At 31.7% G+C, this 21,120-nt stretch overlaps 2 protein-coding genes across 2 annotated transcripts; one reads left to right on the forward strand and one right to left on the reverse strand.

The window, feature by feature from the left end:
• The first annotated feature begins 350 nt into the window (after nucleotides 1-350).
• Nucleotides 351-5,419, forward strand: LOC127091440 (TIP41-like protein). Its single transcript, XM_051030078.1, has 8 exons — nucleotides 351-576; nucleotides 794-979; nucleotides 1,158-1,248; nucleotides 1,437-1,547; nucleotides 1,847-1,906; nucleotides 2,010-2,051; nucleotides 2,336-2,464; nucleotides 4,911-5,419. The coding sequence occupies exons 1-8, from the start codon at nucleotides 434-436 to the stop codon at nucleotides 5,013-5,015; spliced, it is 867 nt and encodes a 288-aa protein (XP_050886035.1). The 5' UTR covers nucleotides 351-433; the 3' UTR covers nucleotides 5,016-5,419.
• A 591-nt stretch (nucleotides 5,420-6,010) lies between these two features.
• Nucleotides 6,011-7,145, reverse strand: LOC127091441 (zinc finger protein 4). Its single transcript, XM_051030079.1, has one exon. The coding sequence runs from the start codon at nucleotides 6,846-6,848 to the stop codon at nucleotides 6,264-6,266; it is 585 nt and encodes a 194-aa protein (XP_050886036.1). The 5' UTR covers nucleotides 6,849-7,145; the 3' UTR covers nucleotides 6,011-6,263.
• Between the last annotated feature and the right edge of the window lie 13,975 nt (nucleotides 7,146-21,120).

Raw genomic sequence — 21,120 nt, forward strand, 5'->3', positions numbered from 1 at the left:
ATTATTTTTATAAAGATACATCTTCGAAGACATTTTTTGTGTATTTTCGAATTGATTTTTAGCACAAGGAGGGTACCTGTTTGATTTGACATGCAAAAATAACTAAAATAGATACTACCTGCAATGCATCTCCGGACTTTAAAGATACTCTAAATTTTTCATGATGGTGCGGAGCACCGGGTAGAAATAGCATTTCCCATTTATTTATCTGGAGAGTATTGCTAAAATGGGCTTATAAACCTACAAGATCCAAATTGAATTTCAAACAAACAAAACGACCCGAGCCGACCCGAGCCGACCCGAGCCGACCCGAGCCGACCCGTATACGTTCTAATATTCGATTGTCTGTTACTCGATTAATCACTGATCCAGTAACTTTTTATTTTTGGACCAAAAATAAAAATCTCGAAGCGCAAAGAAGAAGGAAGCAACGATGGAATTGGAAGTCGACGAGAACGACTTGAAAGCCGCCGACGCCGAAATCTTCGTCGACGGTGGCCGGAGAGGCATTCGCATCCATGGTTGGTTGATCGAGTCTCGCAGGAACTCCATACTCAACTCGTCAAACGTTCAAGAGTGAGTAATTCTTGCATCACACAATCATCACATATTCCACTAACTTCGAATTGGAAATTTCTAGAGTAAAATTAAGAAATGTTGTTATATGCTTGTTAGGAATTTTTATTCAATCTTGTGAAATTTTCAAATTTTTGTTATTGATTTGTTTGAGTGAAAAAAGAATGAGCGTTTTTGGTTTTGATGTTGGTTGTTTCGGTGTTGCTTTGCATTTCAGGTGGGAAAAGAAACTTGTGACTTCTCATTTACCAGAAATGGTTTTTGGGGAAAATGCTTTGGTTCTGAAACACTTGAATAGTGGAACCAAAATTCACTTTAATGCATTTGATGCTTTATGTGGATGGAAACAGGAAGCTTTGCCACCTGTTGAAGTTCCTGCAGCGGCTAAATGGAAGTTTAGAAGGTTAAAATTTGGAGTATTTTGATGCAAAACTGCACTTTCATGTTTGATAGGCTTTTATAGGAAATTTGTATATACTATGAAACTGAATGTTAAATTTGTTATTGTATGTGCAATCTATTTGAATTTGATATAAATGAACTTGCTGTTAGACTCATATTATCTTTGAAAAAATGTGCAGCAAACCCTTTGAGGAAATAATATTAGATTATGACTATACATTTACAACACCTTATTGTGGAAGTGGTGCTATTGAGATTGATAAAGATCTGGTATGTATCCCTTTTCATTTAATTGAGTTGTTGTCTTGATATTATTTTTTGTAGTATGAGTTCTTGCTAGAAACTGTAGTTTGTGCATAACTATCAGCTACATGTTAGCGCTTTAATAAGAAAATCTGGAAAATAGCATTAATATTAGTATTTCGCTGTTATTCAAGGTCTTTAATTTTTTATGGTAGAATGGTGGAAAGATATCGGAGGAAACCGGCGATCTCCATTGGGAAGACTGCAAGGAACAAATTGATTTGGTTGCATTGGCATCCAAGGAGCCTATACTTTTCTATGATGAGGTAGGCAGTGAGTACTGTAAATGATTACTTAGCAAGCGTCTGTAGACACGACTGTTTTAGTGAACAAATCTTCTTATGTTAAAGCCCCATCAGTTCTTTACTGCTGTGCTTCATTTTTACAAGTTGACCATGCAATTCTTTGCTAGTGAAACATGCTATATGTTTATTAATAATGTCCCAGAACGGTAATATATGTATTCATGTTTACTTTCCTGAGTATTTGATATGCAGTAAATTGTCCACTTTTTCTTCCTTTATGGTATTTCTATTTCATCAGAATGAATTCTCATCATGAACAGGTGGTGTTATATGAAGATGAACTCGCTGATAATGGAGTATCACTTCTTACTGTAAAAGTGGTAAACAATGATTTGTTTTCTTCTGTTGATAGAGAGCTCATTTTTTATTGTGCAAATTACTATGTTTTTCAATGACTGATGATGTCACTTTTTGGTTTTGTAGAGAGTCATGCCAAGTTCTTGGTTTCTTCTCTTGCAATTCTGGGTGAGCTACTCGCTCTTCATATACTAAACTTCATAAAGTTTTTTAAGTGAAGCTATGCAAAGCGGATTGCTTATTACGTTGTTATTATTCTTATTTTTGATTTTGTGATTGTTTATCATAAATAATAAATGATAAAATATATGATACTGAAGTTATTTCTAAGGATCTATAATGCTTTAGACTGACTTGGATATGAATGTCACCGTGTCAGCTACACATTTACATGCTTCACCACGCTTTCCCTAAACTTGCAATTTTTTCTGGTTGATTTTGGACTGTTACAGCTTAGAGTTGATGGAGTGTTGATTCGACTGAGGGAAACTCGTATGCACTGTGTATTTGGTGTAAGCAAAAATCCTGTTGTACTTCGGGAGAGCTGCTGGAGAGAATCTACTTTTCAAGCTTTGTCTGCGGTAAGTTTGTGCTATGCATCACATGCTATGTTCCATATGTGAATTCTGAACGTAAATCTCATTGTCTAACGTTGACCTGTGCAAAGAGAGTGAAAGTTGCATCCTTGTCTACCATAGGAGTTGTTTTGAAAAAACTGTTATCCATGCTTCTTTTTTTGTTGTTCAAGATCGTGAAAGAAGAGCTTTGGTAGTTTATGGTTTAGCTGTTTAGCACCACTGAATCTACTTCTATCTCTGGCGTTCCTATAACACACCAATCATAGGCAAATGAAATAGTTAAAACTTAATCTTGTGATAGAATCGTTTTTCTCCACAGGGATTCTCATTGAATTATATATACCTTAAATAATGTTGACGAACTCTAACTTTTGGTTGCTGAAGTCATGTTGGTATTAGGGGTGTTCATGATTTAGGTTTTGTAGAATCCAAACCATATCCAAATAACAATCCAAAAAATGGATATAATTTTATAACCGTTTTCAGAAACTGGTTTTAGAAAATAGAACTCGTTTCATAATAGGATTTATCCAATATAAACCGGTTTTGTTCATATTTATATGCAACTAACTAAGAAGCTGTCCGAACCAAGAAAATGAAAACCTGCTCAGAGAAATGAATAGATTTAATTATTTTAAATACAAGAACTAATCAAAAGATCTAGATACCTTAATAATTACAAAAAAATATTTTTTTTACAAACAAATATATTCTGATACATAAACAACTTTTGTGTTGCCTATGGTGTTCTTGAGGGATCAAAAGCAAAAGGATATCTCAAAAAAATTATCGTTGAATAATATAAAACAATATGATAAAACAAGAGTACTCATGAATGATCTTAGAATGCATGATTGGATTTCAGCGCATCAATAGAAACAACTCAGATCTCAAAGAAGACCGCATACTCGTCTAGATCTGCAAGCTCAACGGTAATTGAAGCTTTACAAGGATTTGTCAATTTATTCTCCAATTTGCGTGGTGTGCTGAATTAATATTCGTGGCTTGTAAGGTTTTATGGATGCAGCACAGTACATGGTTCACAGAGAAGAAAATGGGGCAAATTGGTTTCTCAGTTTTTGATGGTTTTATTTCATATTTTGTGAAGTTTTATAAGATTAATGGAGAATAAACGGGGGATGTGTCATCAAAATCACATTTCAATCAATTTTGAGAGATTTTTATTGATCTAACATTTTAGAGAGAGACTGTAGAATATGGAGGAGACAGTGTAGGTTTAGTAAAAGTGGTGTCTAACTATCATCGTTTTGAGATTTTTTTTTCAAAAAGTGAGATATTTTTTTTATATGGATAACATTTTAAAATATGGTTATATTTTCAGTTATGTGTATCCAACAACTTGGGTATGGATGTCCGACAAAACCAAAATATGAACTGGTCAAAAGCTTGAATAAAGTTATCCGTTTTTTTTGTAATCGGATATGGATATCTCACTTATCCAGTTAAAATGGATACCTCTAGTTGGCGTAGTAGCTGAATACTTGAATCGTTGATTCAGAGAAGGATTTGTGGAATCTCTCATTTTTTATAGCCAAGAACTTGTTAGTGTAGTAATCGATTAGAATGCCCTAAACAGCTAGCTGATTATGAAAGATAGCACTCATTTTGAGCTACTAAATCAAAAGCAAGCTGCTTTTGCACTGATCAATAAATAAGCGAGGATACTTAACTCTCACTACTCTGACTCAGAGTGCTCCAAACTAAAGCTGAAAATACGCTATATAAATGACAATTATAAGTGTTCGAGAACAATTTTGTTCGGAAAAACTATCAAAAGAGATATTTGCTCAGTACCCAAATGATATTAAATTTTACTCTTATTATAAGGGTGTGTATATACCACTAATTCAATTGAAAATATATCATGCTCCTAACCCATTGAAATGCAAGGGTAAATACACTGCACTCATACTCATTTTAGAGTAGTTTCTTTTTTCTCTCCTGAGGAATCTCTATTATTGCTCATTCTTTCCCTTGCAATCTGCTCAACTCAAAATGTCAATGAACAAGCCTCATGGCAATTAGTCAACTACAGCCATCTGAATGCCTGGTGGCTGTCAGCTTCTGATAGACCCGTATTATATTAGTTTTAGTTTTTTCCCCCACTATGTTTTTAGATGGAGGGGAGTCAAACAACTAGATGTAGAGGAAGACCTAGAAAGACTATAAGAACTATTAAGGATCTCGAGATTAACGAATTGGATAGAAGCATGGTCTTGGATAGAACATTATGGCGGAATTTGATCCATGTAGCCGACCCCACTTAGTGGGATAAAGCTTGGTTGTTGCAGTATGTTTTCATTTTAATCTCTTACTGTTCTTATTTCTCTTTCATTATGTTGGCAGGTGTATTATTTACAATTATAATATAGTTACAATTTATTGTTGTATTTCTAATTGTACTTGACTATCTGATTGATTGATGCAGAAAGGGCACCCTTTTGATTCTGCAGCGTATAGTGATCCAAACATCATCAGCCAGAAGCTCCCCATTGTCAAGCGTGCGACCCAAAAGCTTGTATTTTCCTCTTAAAGTTATAAGGCTGTAAATGTCCTTCAGGGATTCTGATAAGTTGTTATCTTGTTTATATTTTATTCTAACTTATGCCAAGACTGTTGAAATCATCACTTGCTTCTTATGGGATGAGCTCGGGTTGAGATGCATGCAACATTTGTTTTGTACTTTTACAAAATGTGGGAGCTTAAACTTGTGGAGAAGGTAATGTGTGGAACTGAGCAGACACTCGCATGCTAATCATTTAAGGATGGTTTGTTTGACTTACTGACAAACTTCACATCCAATAGTTTGGTTCATTTTTCAGTATTATTAGTGTATTTTATTGGATAACAAATCATATTATAGGCTTACCAAATTATGAATCTCTCATACTCTTCATATGCTTACATAATATTTGTATCCATATTTGACACTGGTCACTTGACTTTTACTTTCAACATAGCTATAATTATAGAGAAAGCCCCATAAATTTTGAATAGGAATAACATACTGACTTTGGAGTACTGAAAACAACTCTATTTCTTTTCCTGTCCACTGATGGATGTCAGTAAGCATCCACTCACGAGGCTTCAAAGTTTCAATTGAATTCCATCTTAGTTTGCTGATTTTAGATTTGAAGCTCTCTAGCAACCTATATGGAAGCATCCCTTCTTGAAAACACTAAACATTCAAATACTGGATAACAGATTTGGATGTTTGAGATTTTGAGTTATGAAGATTGGGGGGTTGAGATTTTGAGTTGCCGATTTGTCAAATCTGACCTCTATCGATCAGTTAACTACGGGAATTATTGATTGTTGTGAACCCAAATCCCAAATAGTAAAGTGTTGCATTAGTCCTTGCGAGCAAAATTTTGAACATAAGGTTAGCTAAGACGTTGGAAGTCAGCTTTTTAAGGCTAGGTAGCAAAGTCTCACATTTCCTAGGCTAGTAACAATGTAACATGTATAGTGAGCACAGCACATCAGGAATTACTTCAAGCATTAAGTAACTACTATAGATAGCTAGGGTGTTATAATTTGGTTTTTATAGCGCTTAACATGTAGTCATGTACATATAGTAGAAACTATAAATCACTAAATCTCCTATCATAACTATGCAGTACCATTTGCTAAGTTATTTGACTCTTCCAGATCAAGGGTCTCCTACCTGAGTAAGCGTCCTGCTTATTTTCTTTTGATGGGTATTTGTCCTGCTTAGATCAATGAAAAAGTTCTTCAGGTTGAAAAGGAGGATAAAACTTCAAGGGGAGCCAACAAATTATCAGAGTCTGAGGTCTAAATCAAGCTTGTGTGATTCCTGTGGTGGCTGGGACTGTTGTGAAACCATACGAAAGCTGCCTGGCCACACCTGATCAGTATGATATTCAGATGTGAAAGGTGTACAAGCCATTCCAAGCCCTGCTGCATATGCTTCTTGAAAGCTTGGGGCCACCATAGTTCCTCCTCTACATGGCTTATGCACTAGTGAATGAGCCTGGACACCAAGCGATCGAAACATTGGATTGTTCATTGACAAGCTCATTACTGCCATCGTCCTCTGACTCTGGGATTGATATCTTCTGGCTGCACCTCTTTCCCTTTTGTGAGCATTCTGATGACCTCCTAATGCTTGTGAACTAAAGAACTTTCTCATGCAAAAATTGCACGAAAAAACTTTGGCCGGTCTTGATTGTGAATCAGGGTCTTCAGCTGTTGAGAGTGAAGTGCCTCCTAAGCTCAGGTTTAACCACTCTTTGGGATCATCGTCATGTTCACTTCCATCATCGTTGTTCTTATCTCTGTCCATCACTTCACCTGGTTGTTCCTTGGCTGTTGCTGCAAGAGTTGTTTCATCTCCCTCGATCATCCTGGATGTGTTCTGGTGTTCAAGGTAAGTTGAGTAGATAAGAAAAGGCTTATTAGAATCCCTTTTAAGGTTAGTTTCAAATAAGAAAAAAACTATAAGACAAATGTATCAGAGTGTAATGGAAGTTAGATGGGATGTTTGTTTATTTTATGTCATCCCAATCAATAACCCCACCCAATGATGCTTGGTTCTGTAGAGAACAATGCTTATGTCATCTTCACTGTTAACCCCCTTTCAAGCTCATGATTCCCCACTATAATCTCTTACCCCTTTTCCTCTTTTCTCCTTACAAAGTCCCAACCTTTCTTGGCTAACTTGGGAATAGCCATCTAAATATATGGTTGACAATGCTAAATCTTACCATCCACTGTCAAAATCGAAATCGAATCACAGTTTATTTGAACTGCCTGCCAATATATGCTTTACCCAATTTCACAAATCTATACTTTTTGAGTAGGACGTGTTTTCAAGATGAAGTCTTGATGTTTATCCACTTTGGTTATTGGAATATGAATTAGTTGTTTATTATAACCTTTTATATTCCACTTGATAGTGAAGTAGGATCTGACTTGTGAGCTTTGGCATATATATACATATAAAGTAGAGTTAGGTTGGTTTTTCATTGCTTTTTGATATGATGTTTTGTGGGAAATAATGGCACCCTGATTGTATCCAATAATGTTGATGAAAAGTTGGAAAGGAGATATCATGGTCTGTTGCTATTTTAGAGCATATGCTGAGTGTTTTCTTGTTGGGGCATATTAGTGTTCCTCATCAAACTTGTACTAGTTGGCAATGTTATGTACAGTGCCAAAGATGCATCAAGGACCCAATTGCACTTAGTTTATCCATTTTAGTGGTCAAGGATATGTAGCCACTTGTACTTTCTTTTCCCTCATTAGCGGAGCAAAATTCCACAATTCCCCTGTTATGTAAAGGTTGTTCTCTTCACATTTCCTCACTGAAAAAGAACACCTCACAAAACACCAACCAATCAGAGCACAGCTTTGTGGAATGTAAACTAGACATGGAAAGTGTTTGTTCTTGCATTGTATGACAAGGAATTCAAAGAAGAGAACTCATGTCATGGCTTTGATGATGAGACTAGTCAAGCAGCAAAGTTAAACACGGCTACAAATTGAACAATTTCATCGTCATTAAAATAGTTATTTTACAAAGGATTCTTCTAGTGTGTGCAACCTACACTACTCCCTCCTTTTAAAAAATCTCACTTTATAAATAAAATATTGTTCTAAAATTAGTATCATTTTTACTTTCAAATATGAATTAATTTGTTCTGTTATGTTTTCAAATTAATACTATATACACTATTCTTAAAATATTATATTTAATTTTATATTTACGATGGTGAAAAACACACTAACATATAATAAGATTATTTGGTAATTTTTTTTTATATTTTTTAGTATGTATATAAAAATCTTAAAAGCTGTCTTGTTTTAGACAAAGAGTAACAATTACTAATAATTCACTTTCAATTTATTTTTTTCTATCATTTAATAATGATTTTTAAAATAAAATAAAAGATCACTCATCTTTAATTATTATTTTTGATTAATCTCTAATCATTCTTATAAATATTGCACTTTTATATTTTTTTTACTAATGTGAATATATGAGATGATGCAGGTTTGAAAATGTGTTTTTCCACTTAAATATATTTATTTAATAGTTTAATGATATTTCTAATTATTTTATTGGTTCACTTTTTTGAATTTTTTTTTTGTTTGTAAAAATAGAAGTATTTTATTTTGAGTAGACACTCTCAAACGTCTCTTAATCAAACTAGTTTCTTACATCATGGGAGTGTTTATTTTATGAATTCAAATTTTATTCTAAAAAATATGTGGTTGAAAGTCTCATATTCTTAGGTTTGTTTCATGTTTTCACAAATTATTTTTAGATACTTTTTATTTTTAAGATTTGATTTACTTTTAAATTTTTTATTTTTCATTTTCATGATAAAGAAGACGAGTCTTACATTTCTAGAGAAATAAATGATAAGCGACTATAACTATCTACTCTTTCATTATTTTAACATTTTTTATTTCTAAATTTTAAATAAAATAAATTTAATAAACATTCATGAAATTATAATTATTTGTCAAACATATTGATAAAAATAAAATTTTAGGTAATAATATTTCTAGAAATAATATTTTCATGATTGAAGTTTCGTGGAGAGCCATAAGAAATGATTTAGGATTGTTTTATATTAAATATGTGTCAACTATTGTGCATACATCAGACGGAGAGACAAATAATTTCTCTATTACAATAAGATTGTATCAAAGGTTTAATCTTAATTCTCTATCTTTTTATTTTAATTTTGAATGTAGTCACGGAACACATCCAAAAGTTAGTATTGAGATATATGTTTTTTTTATAATATCGAAGTAAGATTTGAATAAGAGGTTGAAGACGATAAAACACATGAATTTTGTCTAATCAGAAATAAAATGGAGTATATGAAATATAACTTCAATAAAAAGAAAAATATTTCAAATATAAAAGTTAAAGGGATCATATCATCCCACAAGTCACATTATTTAAATATCATGAGTCTGTAATACAAAAAGATGGAAAATTAAGAGAGGAGGTAAACCATCAAATTTCAAGGGTTTTATGTGACACAAGGTATCACTTAAGTTGAAAGAAGATTTTATTGGACAACGGTAAAACATGCGAAGTTGTACGAGATGAAATATTGAACGGTTGAAAATAAATATAAGAATAAAATAAATTTAGTACAAATAAATATGTTGCATTAGACGTGTGGTAAAAATAGACAATATAATATTGCGAATGTCAATATTAAAGAGTGTGTTGGGATAACACCTATAATAAAAAAAGATGGTAGAAAATAGACTTAGATAATTTATAAATGTAATTTTTTTTATAGATTTTGTTGCAAGAAATCAAACAATTAAAAATAAAGAGAATCAACAATTAAAAATAAAGAAAGATATAAAAAAATTATTAAGAAGATCTTGAGAATAACAACTTTAAATATAGGGTCATTTTGTTTTATCTTTAAAAAAATGGATTTTTTCTTTATATTTTTGAAAATTGATTCTACATAAATATTTTTTAAAATATTATAAATTTTTCTAAATTTGTTTTTTATAAATTAAAAGATTGAATTGTTCATTCTATAACATAAATATACATTATTGAAGATCAAAACATAGCCAAAATCACAATTTTTTCAAAAAGTTGTATTTTAAAATGATTTTTATAAAAAGCTATTTGAAATAACTTTAAATTTAAGTGATATTTTGAATATTTAATATCCAAAAAAAGTTTCGATAAAATGATAAAATACATAAAATAACATTTTAAGAATTTCAAATCAAATTTTCATTTGAAGCTTTTATAAAAAGTTTTTTTTGTAAACTTTTTTTATACTAAAATATGTAACACTATAAAAATCATTTAAAAAAATGTCAAAACAAACGGGCCCATAATATTGTGGGAGAATTTGATTCATATAATCGATTCTCTTTGATAAGATAAAATTTAATTGTTGTGAACAAACATGGATAAATATTTTTTAAAAATTAGCTCCATAAAAATGTTAAAAATAGTCCTTATATCTTACTATTGCTTACTATCTGTAAAATTCAAATATTATACCAGTTACTATCAAGCTGGTCATAATATTTAATCACTTATTATCAATTTAGTCTCAAACACTAATATTAAAGAATTAATGAGTAAAATATAAGAAAATCATTGAAATATTCTTATTCTCTAGGATCTAGTTGAGAGGGTCCTATAAATAGAGATTTATTTGGTATATGATAGATATTTATTTGGTATATGTTTCCTTTCATTTTTAGAAATATAAAAGTGACTTTAGAAGAAGTATATATTAATTTTTTAAAATTAAAATTAATTTTGTTTTTAGAAGTGATTCTTCTTAAAATGAAAATCTGTAGTTTTGAGTCTAAATTTGTTTGTAATAATACTGAATAGTTATTCTTAAAATGTTATTTTAAATATTTCATCATTTTATCGAAACTTTTTTTGGATATTAAATTTTTAAAAAATCACTTAATTTTGAAGCTATTTCAAATAGGTTTTCATAAAAATAATTTTTAAAATAAATTTTTTTAAAAAAGTTATGATTTTGACTATGTTTTGATCTTCAATAATGTACATTTATGTTATAGAATGAATAATTCAATCTTTTAATTTATAAAAAACAAATTTAGAAAAACTTATAATATTTTGAAAAATATTTTTGTAGAATCCATTTTCAAAAATACAAAGAAAAAATTCATTTTTTTAAAGCTAAAACAAACTGGCCCATTATTTTACTTCAAATATACTATACGGACAAGACCGATCCCGTGCAAGTGCAATAAACACTACAACACATGACCCTAAATTTTGGAAGACCTCAAATTTTGGAGTATCTAATTTTTTCCCCTAAATATTAATAGAAATAAATTAATATTGTAATAAAAACTTAATAAAAAAAATACTATGGTAAAAATTCAATATATACAAAAATTGAGATTGATCAAAACTCAAAATAATTATAATTAAATTTACTTTTGATTAATACATAATTATTTTTTGATATGTTTTCTTAATTATATAATTTTTTAAAATTTGAGCCGAATTTTAAAATTAGAACGAAGCTTCCAAAATGATTGGACCGACTCTGGATAGGGGGCTATGACTCTGGATAGGGGGCTATGATCCGTGCCATAAGTATTTACTATAATTGTTGAAATAATAGTTTTAGCTTTCATCTTGTTGCAACTTTCTTTTATTAGAAAATTTTGAAAATTTGTTAGTAGTTTACTACTTTAGAAAAGTTAGTTACAGAGGGGGTTAGTGAGGTTGTTACGCAACTATGAGATCTTACTGATCACCTATATAATCACCTTTTCATGTACATTGAAAATTAGGCAAAGTATAACGAAATCTTCATGCTTCACTCTTATCTTCTTTTCTCAAGTTTCTTTAATGAAGTTTTACTGTTGGATCATAGTTTCATATCTCTTTTATGAACTATTTTTAGTTTTTTAACATGCTATCAAGAGTCTCATTTAAGATTCGGTGGACCACCTACTCTTAGGTTTTCACTATCAGGTCATCCACCATTTATTTTCACGTTTCAGATGTCCGATCTTGGGCGTGAGAGGATGTGTTAAGAGTCTCACATCGAATAATATATGGCTTGAACATGTCTTTATAAGTAAGGGCAATCCTCATTACAAGTCAATTTTGTAGGGTTAAGTTAGATCCAACCATATTTCTTAACATGATATTCGGGCACGGCTAGTTCCAAAAGGGTATAGTCAAGTAGAAGGTTTGAATTTTTTTGATACCTTTTCTCCCGTGGCAAAACTGTCCACATTCAGAATTCTGCTTACAGTAGCATCCATCAAGAATTGGCATTTACATCAACTTGATATGAATAATGCATTCTTGCATGGTGACCTAGAGGAGGATGTTTACATGTGTGTTCCTCAAGGTAATACATGCAGCAAGCCAAACCAAGTTTGCAAACTAGTGAAAAGCCCTTATGGATTGAAACAGGCCAACTGGAAGTGGTATGAAAAACTCACATCACTACTGACCAATCTTGGTTATGCTCAGTCCAACTTAGATTATTTTATGTTTACCCTATCAAGGAATGAACACATCACAATCCTTTTTGTTTATGTTGATGATATCATTTTGGCAGGTACATCACTATCTGAGTTTGACCATATTAAACAGATATTTCATAATGCTTTCAAGATCAAAGACCTAGGAATTTTGAAATACTTCATTGGTCTTGAGGTGACCCATTCTAAAGATGGTATTATCATTTCACAAAAAAAGTATTGCTAGACTTATTTAATGACACACAATTGTTGGCTTCAAAACCCATTGACACGTCTCTTAATCCTTCAATAAAACTGTTTCAAGACAATAATAAACCTTGTGAAGATATCACTGCCTACAGAAGATTAATTGGCAGATTATTGTACTTAAACAATACAAGACTTGGCAATATCTTGCCACACAACAACTAAGTCAATTTCTGTATTGTCCAAGCCAAGTTCATTATCATGCAGCATGTAGAGTTATCAGATACTTAAAAGGGAATCCTGAAAGAGGTTTGATGTTTCCTAGAACTTCGACATTGCAGATATTGGAATATTCCGATGCAGACATAGCAAGCCGTGTTAATTCAAGGAGATCTACATCAGGTTATTACTTTTTCATAGATTCATCTCTTGTTTCATGGAAAGCCAAAAAGCAACAAACAATTGCCCGATCATCTTCAGAGGCAGAGTATAGAGCCCTTGACTCGGCAACTTGTGAACTAATTTGGCTGCTCTACATTTGGAAGGATCTTCAAATCACATGTTCCAAGACTCCAACTTGTATTGCTACAATCAAAGTGCCTTTCATATATCATCAAATCATGTCTTTTATGAGAGGACAAAGTACCTTGAGATTGATTGTCATGTTGTGAGAGAGAAATTTAAGCAAGGTGTCTTAAAGTTACTTCCAATAGATTCCCAAGAACAACTAGTTGATTTTCTCGCAAAGCCTTTGACCACAAACAAGTTCCAGAACTTCATTTCCAACCTTGGCATGCTAGATATCTACCATGCTTAAGCTTGAGGGAGGATGTTGAAATAATAGTTTTAGCTTTCATCTTGGTGCAAATTTCCTTTATTAGAAACCTTTGTAAATTTGTTATTAGTTTACTATTTTAGGAAAGTTAGTTATATGTGGTTAGTGAGTTTGTTATGCAGTTATGAGATCTTACTCATCATCTATATATTTACCTTTCCACGTACATTGAAGGTTAAGCAAAGTATAACGAAATCTTCATGCTTCACTCTTATCTTCTCCTCTCAAGCTCTTTCAATAGAGTTTTACTATTTGTTCGTAGTTTCATAGCTCTTTCATGAGCTACTTTCAGTTTCTTAACAATAATCATGTTGCATTGCTAAAAGGTAATAAAGTATGATTTTGTCTTTATGCCTTTAACTAGGAATCGGGGTGGGTAAGAGACAATTTTTATCTCCCCAAACCCAAACCCAAAATCCTAAAATAATCTCAGTTCTCCGCCCCAATCTCCATCGAGAATGAAGAATCGAAATTCAAATTTGTCCCAAAAGGATTCAGGTTCGGTTCAAGTATCCCCGCCTCTCCACCAACTATTTAGTAAAATTCTTTTTTTAATAAAAATATTTATTTTTCAAAATTAAATTAAATTCTAAATGATAAAATAAAAAAAAATCTCAAAAAAATTTCATGCATATATTTCAAATATTTTAAATAATAAATACAAATCAAAATATCAAAACATTAACCACATATTTAATATTCTAAATTATCAAAACTAAAATAGTAAAGTACATAATAAAATGAACAAGGCGAGTTCGGGGTGGGTACTAGTGTCCCCATTACCCGACTCATACCCATATTTTATAATCGGAAAAACCCAAACCCAAACTCAAACCCAATCAAAGTGGGTTTCCCCGTTATATTCGGGACGAGTTTGTGTGGGTACCCGTATATATGAGTTATGTTGTCATGCCTATCTTTAACTTATGAAATTAATTAGAATGCATAGTCAATCTTAGGGGTTTAGATGGGTCAGTTTACGTTGGGTTTGACCAAAAAATCCAAACCACATAAAGTATATTGGTTTGGATGATGTAAAGTAACCACCCATAACATTGATGTATTGAACAAAATTGTAAATTTGTGGATTATATTCGGTTGGACATTGGATCATCCATAATTTTCCTTTTCTTTTGTATAATTATAAATGATGTGCCATATTTTTTTTCAAAAAAAAAACTCAACTATTTTTTTTGAAAAATAGTTTAGCCCTATTAGTGCTATTTTTAATATCAAATGTCTAAATATTCTATAAAATTTATAATAAAAATATTTGCAAAAATCAAAATTGTATTACAGTAATATTTAGAACTAGAATTACATATATTATTCAAAATTTACCAGTAATAGCAACTAAGTAATCAAAGTGAAAAATATCCTAAATAATTCAAAATCACGTCTCACAAAATAAAAGCATAAAGTTGAAGCAACCAAGTATGAACACATCAAAGTCATCATTCATTAAATTACAAAAAAGAGTCAAGAATATCCTCCACAATTCAAAAAGAAGTCTTGACTTCAACATTAATATTTTCAATCAAACTCCAATAATAAAAAATATAAAATTTAATTCATATATCAATTCATTAAAAGGCTTAGAAACAAAAATATATAGTAGTTAATGGTAAAATTTAAGGAGTTTCTCTTTCCACCCTTATGCCTGTTCCCCCACCACGGTAAAAAGTTACAGTTGCCCCTAGCGCCTAGAGATGCATCTTCGGACACACCTTTTTTATGTGAATCTTTAAGACACATTAAAGAGGCACCCAATTATACCAAAATTTAATCCGAAGATGCATCTCCGTATACGTAAAAGGTATGTCAAAAAATGTGTGTCCGTAAACACCATTTATTCAAAAATTAGTGGATGGTTCAAAGATGCATCTCCAAACGCTTTTGTTTCATATCCCGCGCCAGACCCTTCCCTCTTCCTCATTCTTCATTTTTTTAAAAGTTCTCAAAACAAATTATTTAAGCTTTATAACATTCAAGCTTCTTACCCATTCATTCATTTCTACCATTAAAGCTCTTTCTCCTCCTTTCCAGCATCTCAAACATTCAAGCTTCTACTTCTAATCAATTTGATTTGGTAAGTTTTTCAAAATGCTATCTCTTTTTATGTTCTAGTCTGTAGTTAGTTGTTTAAGCCACATTAGTTATTTTATGTACATTAGATAATAGTGTTAACGAAATTGGTAGTCAACAAGAACATGCATTGACATATTTTTGGAGGGTTAGTGCAACAATGACGTTTCTGCCACGACTGAGAATCACAAGTATTTTTGGAGATGCATTTTCAGATTTTCCTAGTACTATTTTCGGAGATGCATCTCCAGATTTCACTCAGGCTAAAATTTAGTTGATTTTGTGGAATTTATGGATTTATCCTAGCATGTTGTTTTTCTCTATGTCAATTTGTAAGGCATGTGCAATGGCTGAAAAAGAACCCTGAAGCTAACCCTGGCAGAGTTAGGTTCAAACGTGTCTTCCGAACTACGTCAGTGCGACGTGAGAGGTTTGTAGCCAGGACTGCGAGGCCACGAGTTAATGATAACTCATTTGATGGTTCACAACGCCGATGTTCTCAACCATCTATTTTAGCTTCTCGTAGTCGTCTCTCTCTACATGCATTTCACGAGGCCACGAGTCCTCAGATGATGCAATAGACAATGAAGCCCTTGAAGCTCAGGAGGAAGCTGCTCCCGATGCCCCATTATAGAGTTATCCACGAGGCCCATTTGACACCTCTTTACTTTATCTCTATGCAGATCATGCTACTAGGCATGTCTGGGAATGAGAGGTATATTTTTTTCTTCGGATGCATGAAAGGAGTTTTCGTGTTTTCAATGGTGTGAGATGCACACCAAAGGGAGTAATGAGCATATCCCAAAATTTATGGGTTAATTGGGTTTTATGGATTGGATATGGGTTTACCCAAAACCCAAATTATTTTAAACAATTTTTCAATTTTGGAAACCATATTGACCCACTTACCCGTTCAAATGCACTTTTTGGATAGGTTTGTGTGGGTTTGATCGGATTTGATGTGTTTACCCAACTCATGTATACCCATACTCAATGTAAAGATATTTATACCGACAACTAATCGTAACCGTCAGATCTTAAATTATATTTGACTTTTATTTTAATTAGATCTAAAATTCTGGATGTAAACGGATCAGAAGAAACCAATTAAATTGAAAATTGAAACCAAACCAAACCAAAATAAAACCGGTTGTTTCTGGTTCGGTTCTAAAACCAAACCGAACCAATGAAAACCAATGTCGTTTGGTTTGGTTATTGATTTTAGATTTTAGGAACTACCAAACCGATGAACCGAACCAATTGATATAATTAAACTCTAAATATTTTATTCCACCCATCATTAAGTCCATATTTTTTATAGGTCCACTATTCTCCATCTTTGTTTACACTTTCTTCCTTTCAACAAAACACACATCTAGAACCAAACTCCAAAACATAGAAAGTAGAAACCATAAGTCACAAAAACTTACTTTCATTGAACATCTGCTCTTGCTGCTGGCCACATGTGTTTCTCTCTCTCTATCGTTATTCTTATATGTTATTGTCTCCTTCTTTGTGTTGAAGTTCTCTTTGTTAATTTTTTTTTACCGTTTTTATTTCTTCTTTTTCAACAGAATTCCTTCTAATCTTGTTACAAAATAGTTTTGATGCATGTTTGAGGTGTGAAACATGTTAAGTGATGTGTGTTTTATTGTGTTCTATTTGTTAAGCTTTCAAACCCCTTCCCAACCTTTTTAATATCAAATGTCAATTTTTATATTTGATAGCGAACTTATTTCATGATGCAATGGAAATCATGTCACTATTTCGTATGACTTAAGAGCAACTTGTAATTTATTTGAAAAAATAGAGCACTAAATAAATTACATAAAATATATTATTTTTAAAATAATAGCATAGATACGCCAAAATAATAATTATGAATGGTTGTGATGAATTAATTGTGTAAAACTTTTTTCATTGATAAATGCATAACAATTATTATTTTAACTTATAGCCATAAGTGTATCATCACTTTTGATATGTTTGATTTTACTATCCTTTAAATAAAATAAGTAAAATAATAAAAAATAATTTATTTTATTTTTTCAGATATTTTAAAAAATCATGTATAAAACTAAATATTTTAAAAATTCCGATGTGTGATGTATGAGTACACTACTTATTTAAAGATAAATTTAATAGACTATTAGCGTCCAGACGGACACACGTGCTCGTCTGTCCACTTTCTCTAATACTGATGCACATAAAATATAAATTATATTATATTTTTATTTTTATTTTTTTAAAAATTAATTATAAAATAATTAAAAATAATGATATGTAAAATAATAAACAGTTGTATAACCATTGCTTGTGGGAAAGGGAAGTTAAAATTTAAAGTAAAACTGAAAAGAATATATTTGTCTTTATATATATATATATATATATATATATAATATATATAATATATATATATATTATATATATATATATATATTATATATATATATATATATATATATATATATATATTATATATATATAAGTATTTTTAATTATTTTAAAAGGTACAAAATTAAGAGTTTTTGACTCAAATAACTAACATTTTCAATTTTTTCTCTCCAAAATAACCCACTTTTTAGATTATTTTCCAAACTACCCCACTTTGAAGAGGTGGTGCCAGATGAATTGACGTCTGCTCTCTAAGTTAAAGAGGTGACGCCAATTGGATTGACTTATGCACCTAGTGCTGCCAATCCAATTGACGCATGTGTGTTAGATTTTAAAGGAGATGTCAAATGGTCTGTCACCTATGTGTGTTGTGTATTTCTTTTTGAAAAACAATGTACATTTTAAATAAAAGTCTAAATCGGACCAATTGATATTAATATTAATATGCGTTTACATACGATAATCAAAAAGACTAATTTTGTTGACTGGGATGACCTAACCGACCTTCGGTCCCACATCCCCTAGTTACCCCTAGTTACCCGAACGCGTGACCCTAATCCACGTTGATGATTCACCCCAGAGTTTGAGTATTTGAGGACCCAGGAACATCACCATCACCTGCATGAGATTGTCTAAGATATTCAGACAAATCCGCGTAGTCCTGTGTATGCAATGAAGCGCTACCACCATAGCTGAGTTCGTGACCCATGTCAGAGTAGTTGGGATGTGTTTGAGTTATTGGAGGGCGGCCAGGACGATCAAAGGACGACATTGGTGTGAATGATGCGTCGAGGAAAGATTGAAATGATTGTTGTGGTGTTTGGTAGCCATATGGTTGTTGCATGTTTTGGTTTTGTGATGTTTGAGCTTCTTGGCTATAGTAGTAGGATGAACGGCTGGTCCAAACATCAATTCCCTATCATCCTTATCATTTTTTACTCGCATCCAATTACGTACATCATCGAATCTCTCAATACTTCTAATTTTCTCCTTCAGGTATGTTTCCATCTAACCAATGAACCAGCTCCCTATTTAGTTGCTCGAAACGATAGATGTTCCGAAACATCATCTCCATCAGATACTACGAAGACGAAACATGTTTGTAATATAATGAAAAGAGATGTGGAAAAATGAATCACCCAACACATCTATTTATACAAAAAAAACTACAGAATACACGGATGCGCCATACCAGTTGACGCTCCTCTCACTTTATACACATTGGCAACACCATATGTTTTTTAGCCAATTCAATTGACGTCTCCTCTTTAAAATTAAGTATATGCATCAATTGATCTGACACCTACGCCTTAACGCTTTTTTTAAACTGAAATAATTTGAAAAATAATTTAAAAAATATGTTATTTTAATTTTTTTTTTAAATGATTTGAGTAAAAAAATTCAAAATTAACACTGGCAATAGAAAAAATCCGATGATAAAGATTATTAATATTGAGTTTTTTCAACTAAATGAAAAATTCAGTGTTTCTCTTAATTTGCCATTAATGAACAAGTAAAAGTTGTGCCAATTTTTTATTTATTTATAATTATCGATCTTTAGAAATCTACAGAGATTTGAAGAAAAACTTATAAAGTTAAAAAAAAATCAAATATCCAAAAAAATAAAATAAAAATATCAAAACTTCTTTCTTCTCATACAAGTATCATCAACTACATTGGATGAGATATAATAGGAACGTAACAAACTGGTGTAGCGATTTTTTTTTGTTGATACACGGAACTGCAAAAAGAGGTTGGAAAAAGAAATTTGCTTAAACGATTTATCATGTTTGGAAAGTGAGAAATGATGCTGTGTCATCAAAACTGCCATAGCCATGAGATGCAGGAAACATAGGAAGTTGAATAGTCATGTTAACATGGATACTTTATGTATAATGTAGTATGTTAGATCTGTTGGTGGTTTTGTTTTATTTTTGAGCTTAGGTTGGCTCTTTCTGAATCATTGTGATCGAATGTTTATACTAATTTTGGAATAAAAAGTAAAAAGTATAACTTTGATTCAGACCCATAATATTTTTTTTTGAAATACAGACCCACAAGTTAATTCAATCTTAAGATTGCAGTCATAAAACACAAACATCTACCCACAAAAAAGACTGATATGTTAATTTTCAGTTATCTATTATGATTCCACTTTTAAATTGTATTGGTTAACATTATTAACAAAAGAAAAAATAACAAATTCTTACACCCAAAACAATGATGTTCATAATTTTTTTTTAAAAATATTTGTGATTGGACATCTCCGGAAGTACCCCCAATACACACTCAAGTGAGATCATTCAGAGTAACGTCATATTGTTTTATTTATTTTATTTTAGAGGTTTATTTCCGGAATATTTAAAAAAATACCTTATGAATTTACTAGTTCAATATAAATTCCGGAGATGCATCTCTGGTAATATCTCGTAGTTATATTTCCGTAAGCTAGAGATATCAGTAATAGATCCAAAAACAAGAATTTTTTCCAAATTGAAATTAAGATTCATAAAATAAAATTAGGATTACATAGATGAGTTTAATATAAAATGCAACATTACACTTCAATATCCAGGTGGACGCTTGCACATCTTCAGAATGTCTTCGATCGATTTTGAAATTGTCGGTTCCAACTCGAGCGGAAAATTTATTTCGAAACAGAAAGATGTATTCCACATAGCCCTTATATCCACTTGCGTCTTGAGCTCAAATTTGCTAAACTCAATCTTCCCTCCGTTGTCAATCGATGGTGAACAGTAGTCGAGCTTCATAATCTTCCGATTGTCTCCGTAAGGTAGGAGATAATGAATTTCGTCTTTGATATCTTCGAGGGATGTGAAGTCGTTGAGCTTGAACGTGCGCCCGAGTATAGAGCTGGAGAACGAGACATTTGCAACATACCAGTCAATGTTTAGTTGTGACATTTGAGACATTTTCAGTTTGTGAGAAATATAACATAAGAGCACTTTAATTTATATAAGCCATAGATCAATATGGATCACTCAATAACTGACTTGCTGATTCCGGAGATATATCTCTTGGACCGCACCCTATTACCTTGTTCAGGAGATGCATCTCCGGAACTTCTCTTGAACCAGTTTCAAAACAGAATCTGCAATATAAC

Source organism: Lathyrus oleraceus, chromosome 6, assembly GCF_024323335.1.
Source record: "Lathyrus oleraceus cultivar Zhongwan6 chromosome 6, CAAS_Psat_ZW6_1.0, whole genome shotgun sequence".
NCBI lineage: Eukaryota > Viridiplantae > Streptophyta > Magnoliopsida > Fabales > Fabaceae > Lathyrus > Lathyrus oleraceus.

Coding starts and splice junctions, on each gene's coding strand:
- LOC127091440 (XM_051030078.1), top strand. CDS start 434: ATGGAATTGGAAGTCGACGAGAACGACTTGAAAGCCGCCGACGCCGAA. Junction 980..1,157: donor GCTAAATGGAAGTTTAGAAG/GTTAAAATTTGG, acceptor AAAAATGTGCAG/CAAACCCTTTGAGGAAATAA. Junction 1,249..1,436: donor TTGAGATTGATAAAGATCTG/GTATGTATCCCT, acceptor TTTTTATGGTAG/AATGGTGGAAAGATATCGGA.
- LOC127091441 (XM_051030079.1), bottom strand. CDS start 6,848: ATGATCGAGGGAGATGAAACAACTCTTGCAGCAACAGCCAAGGAACAA.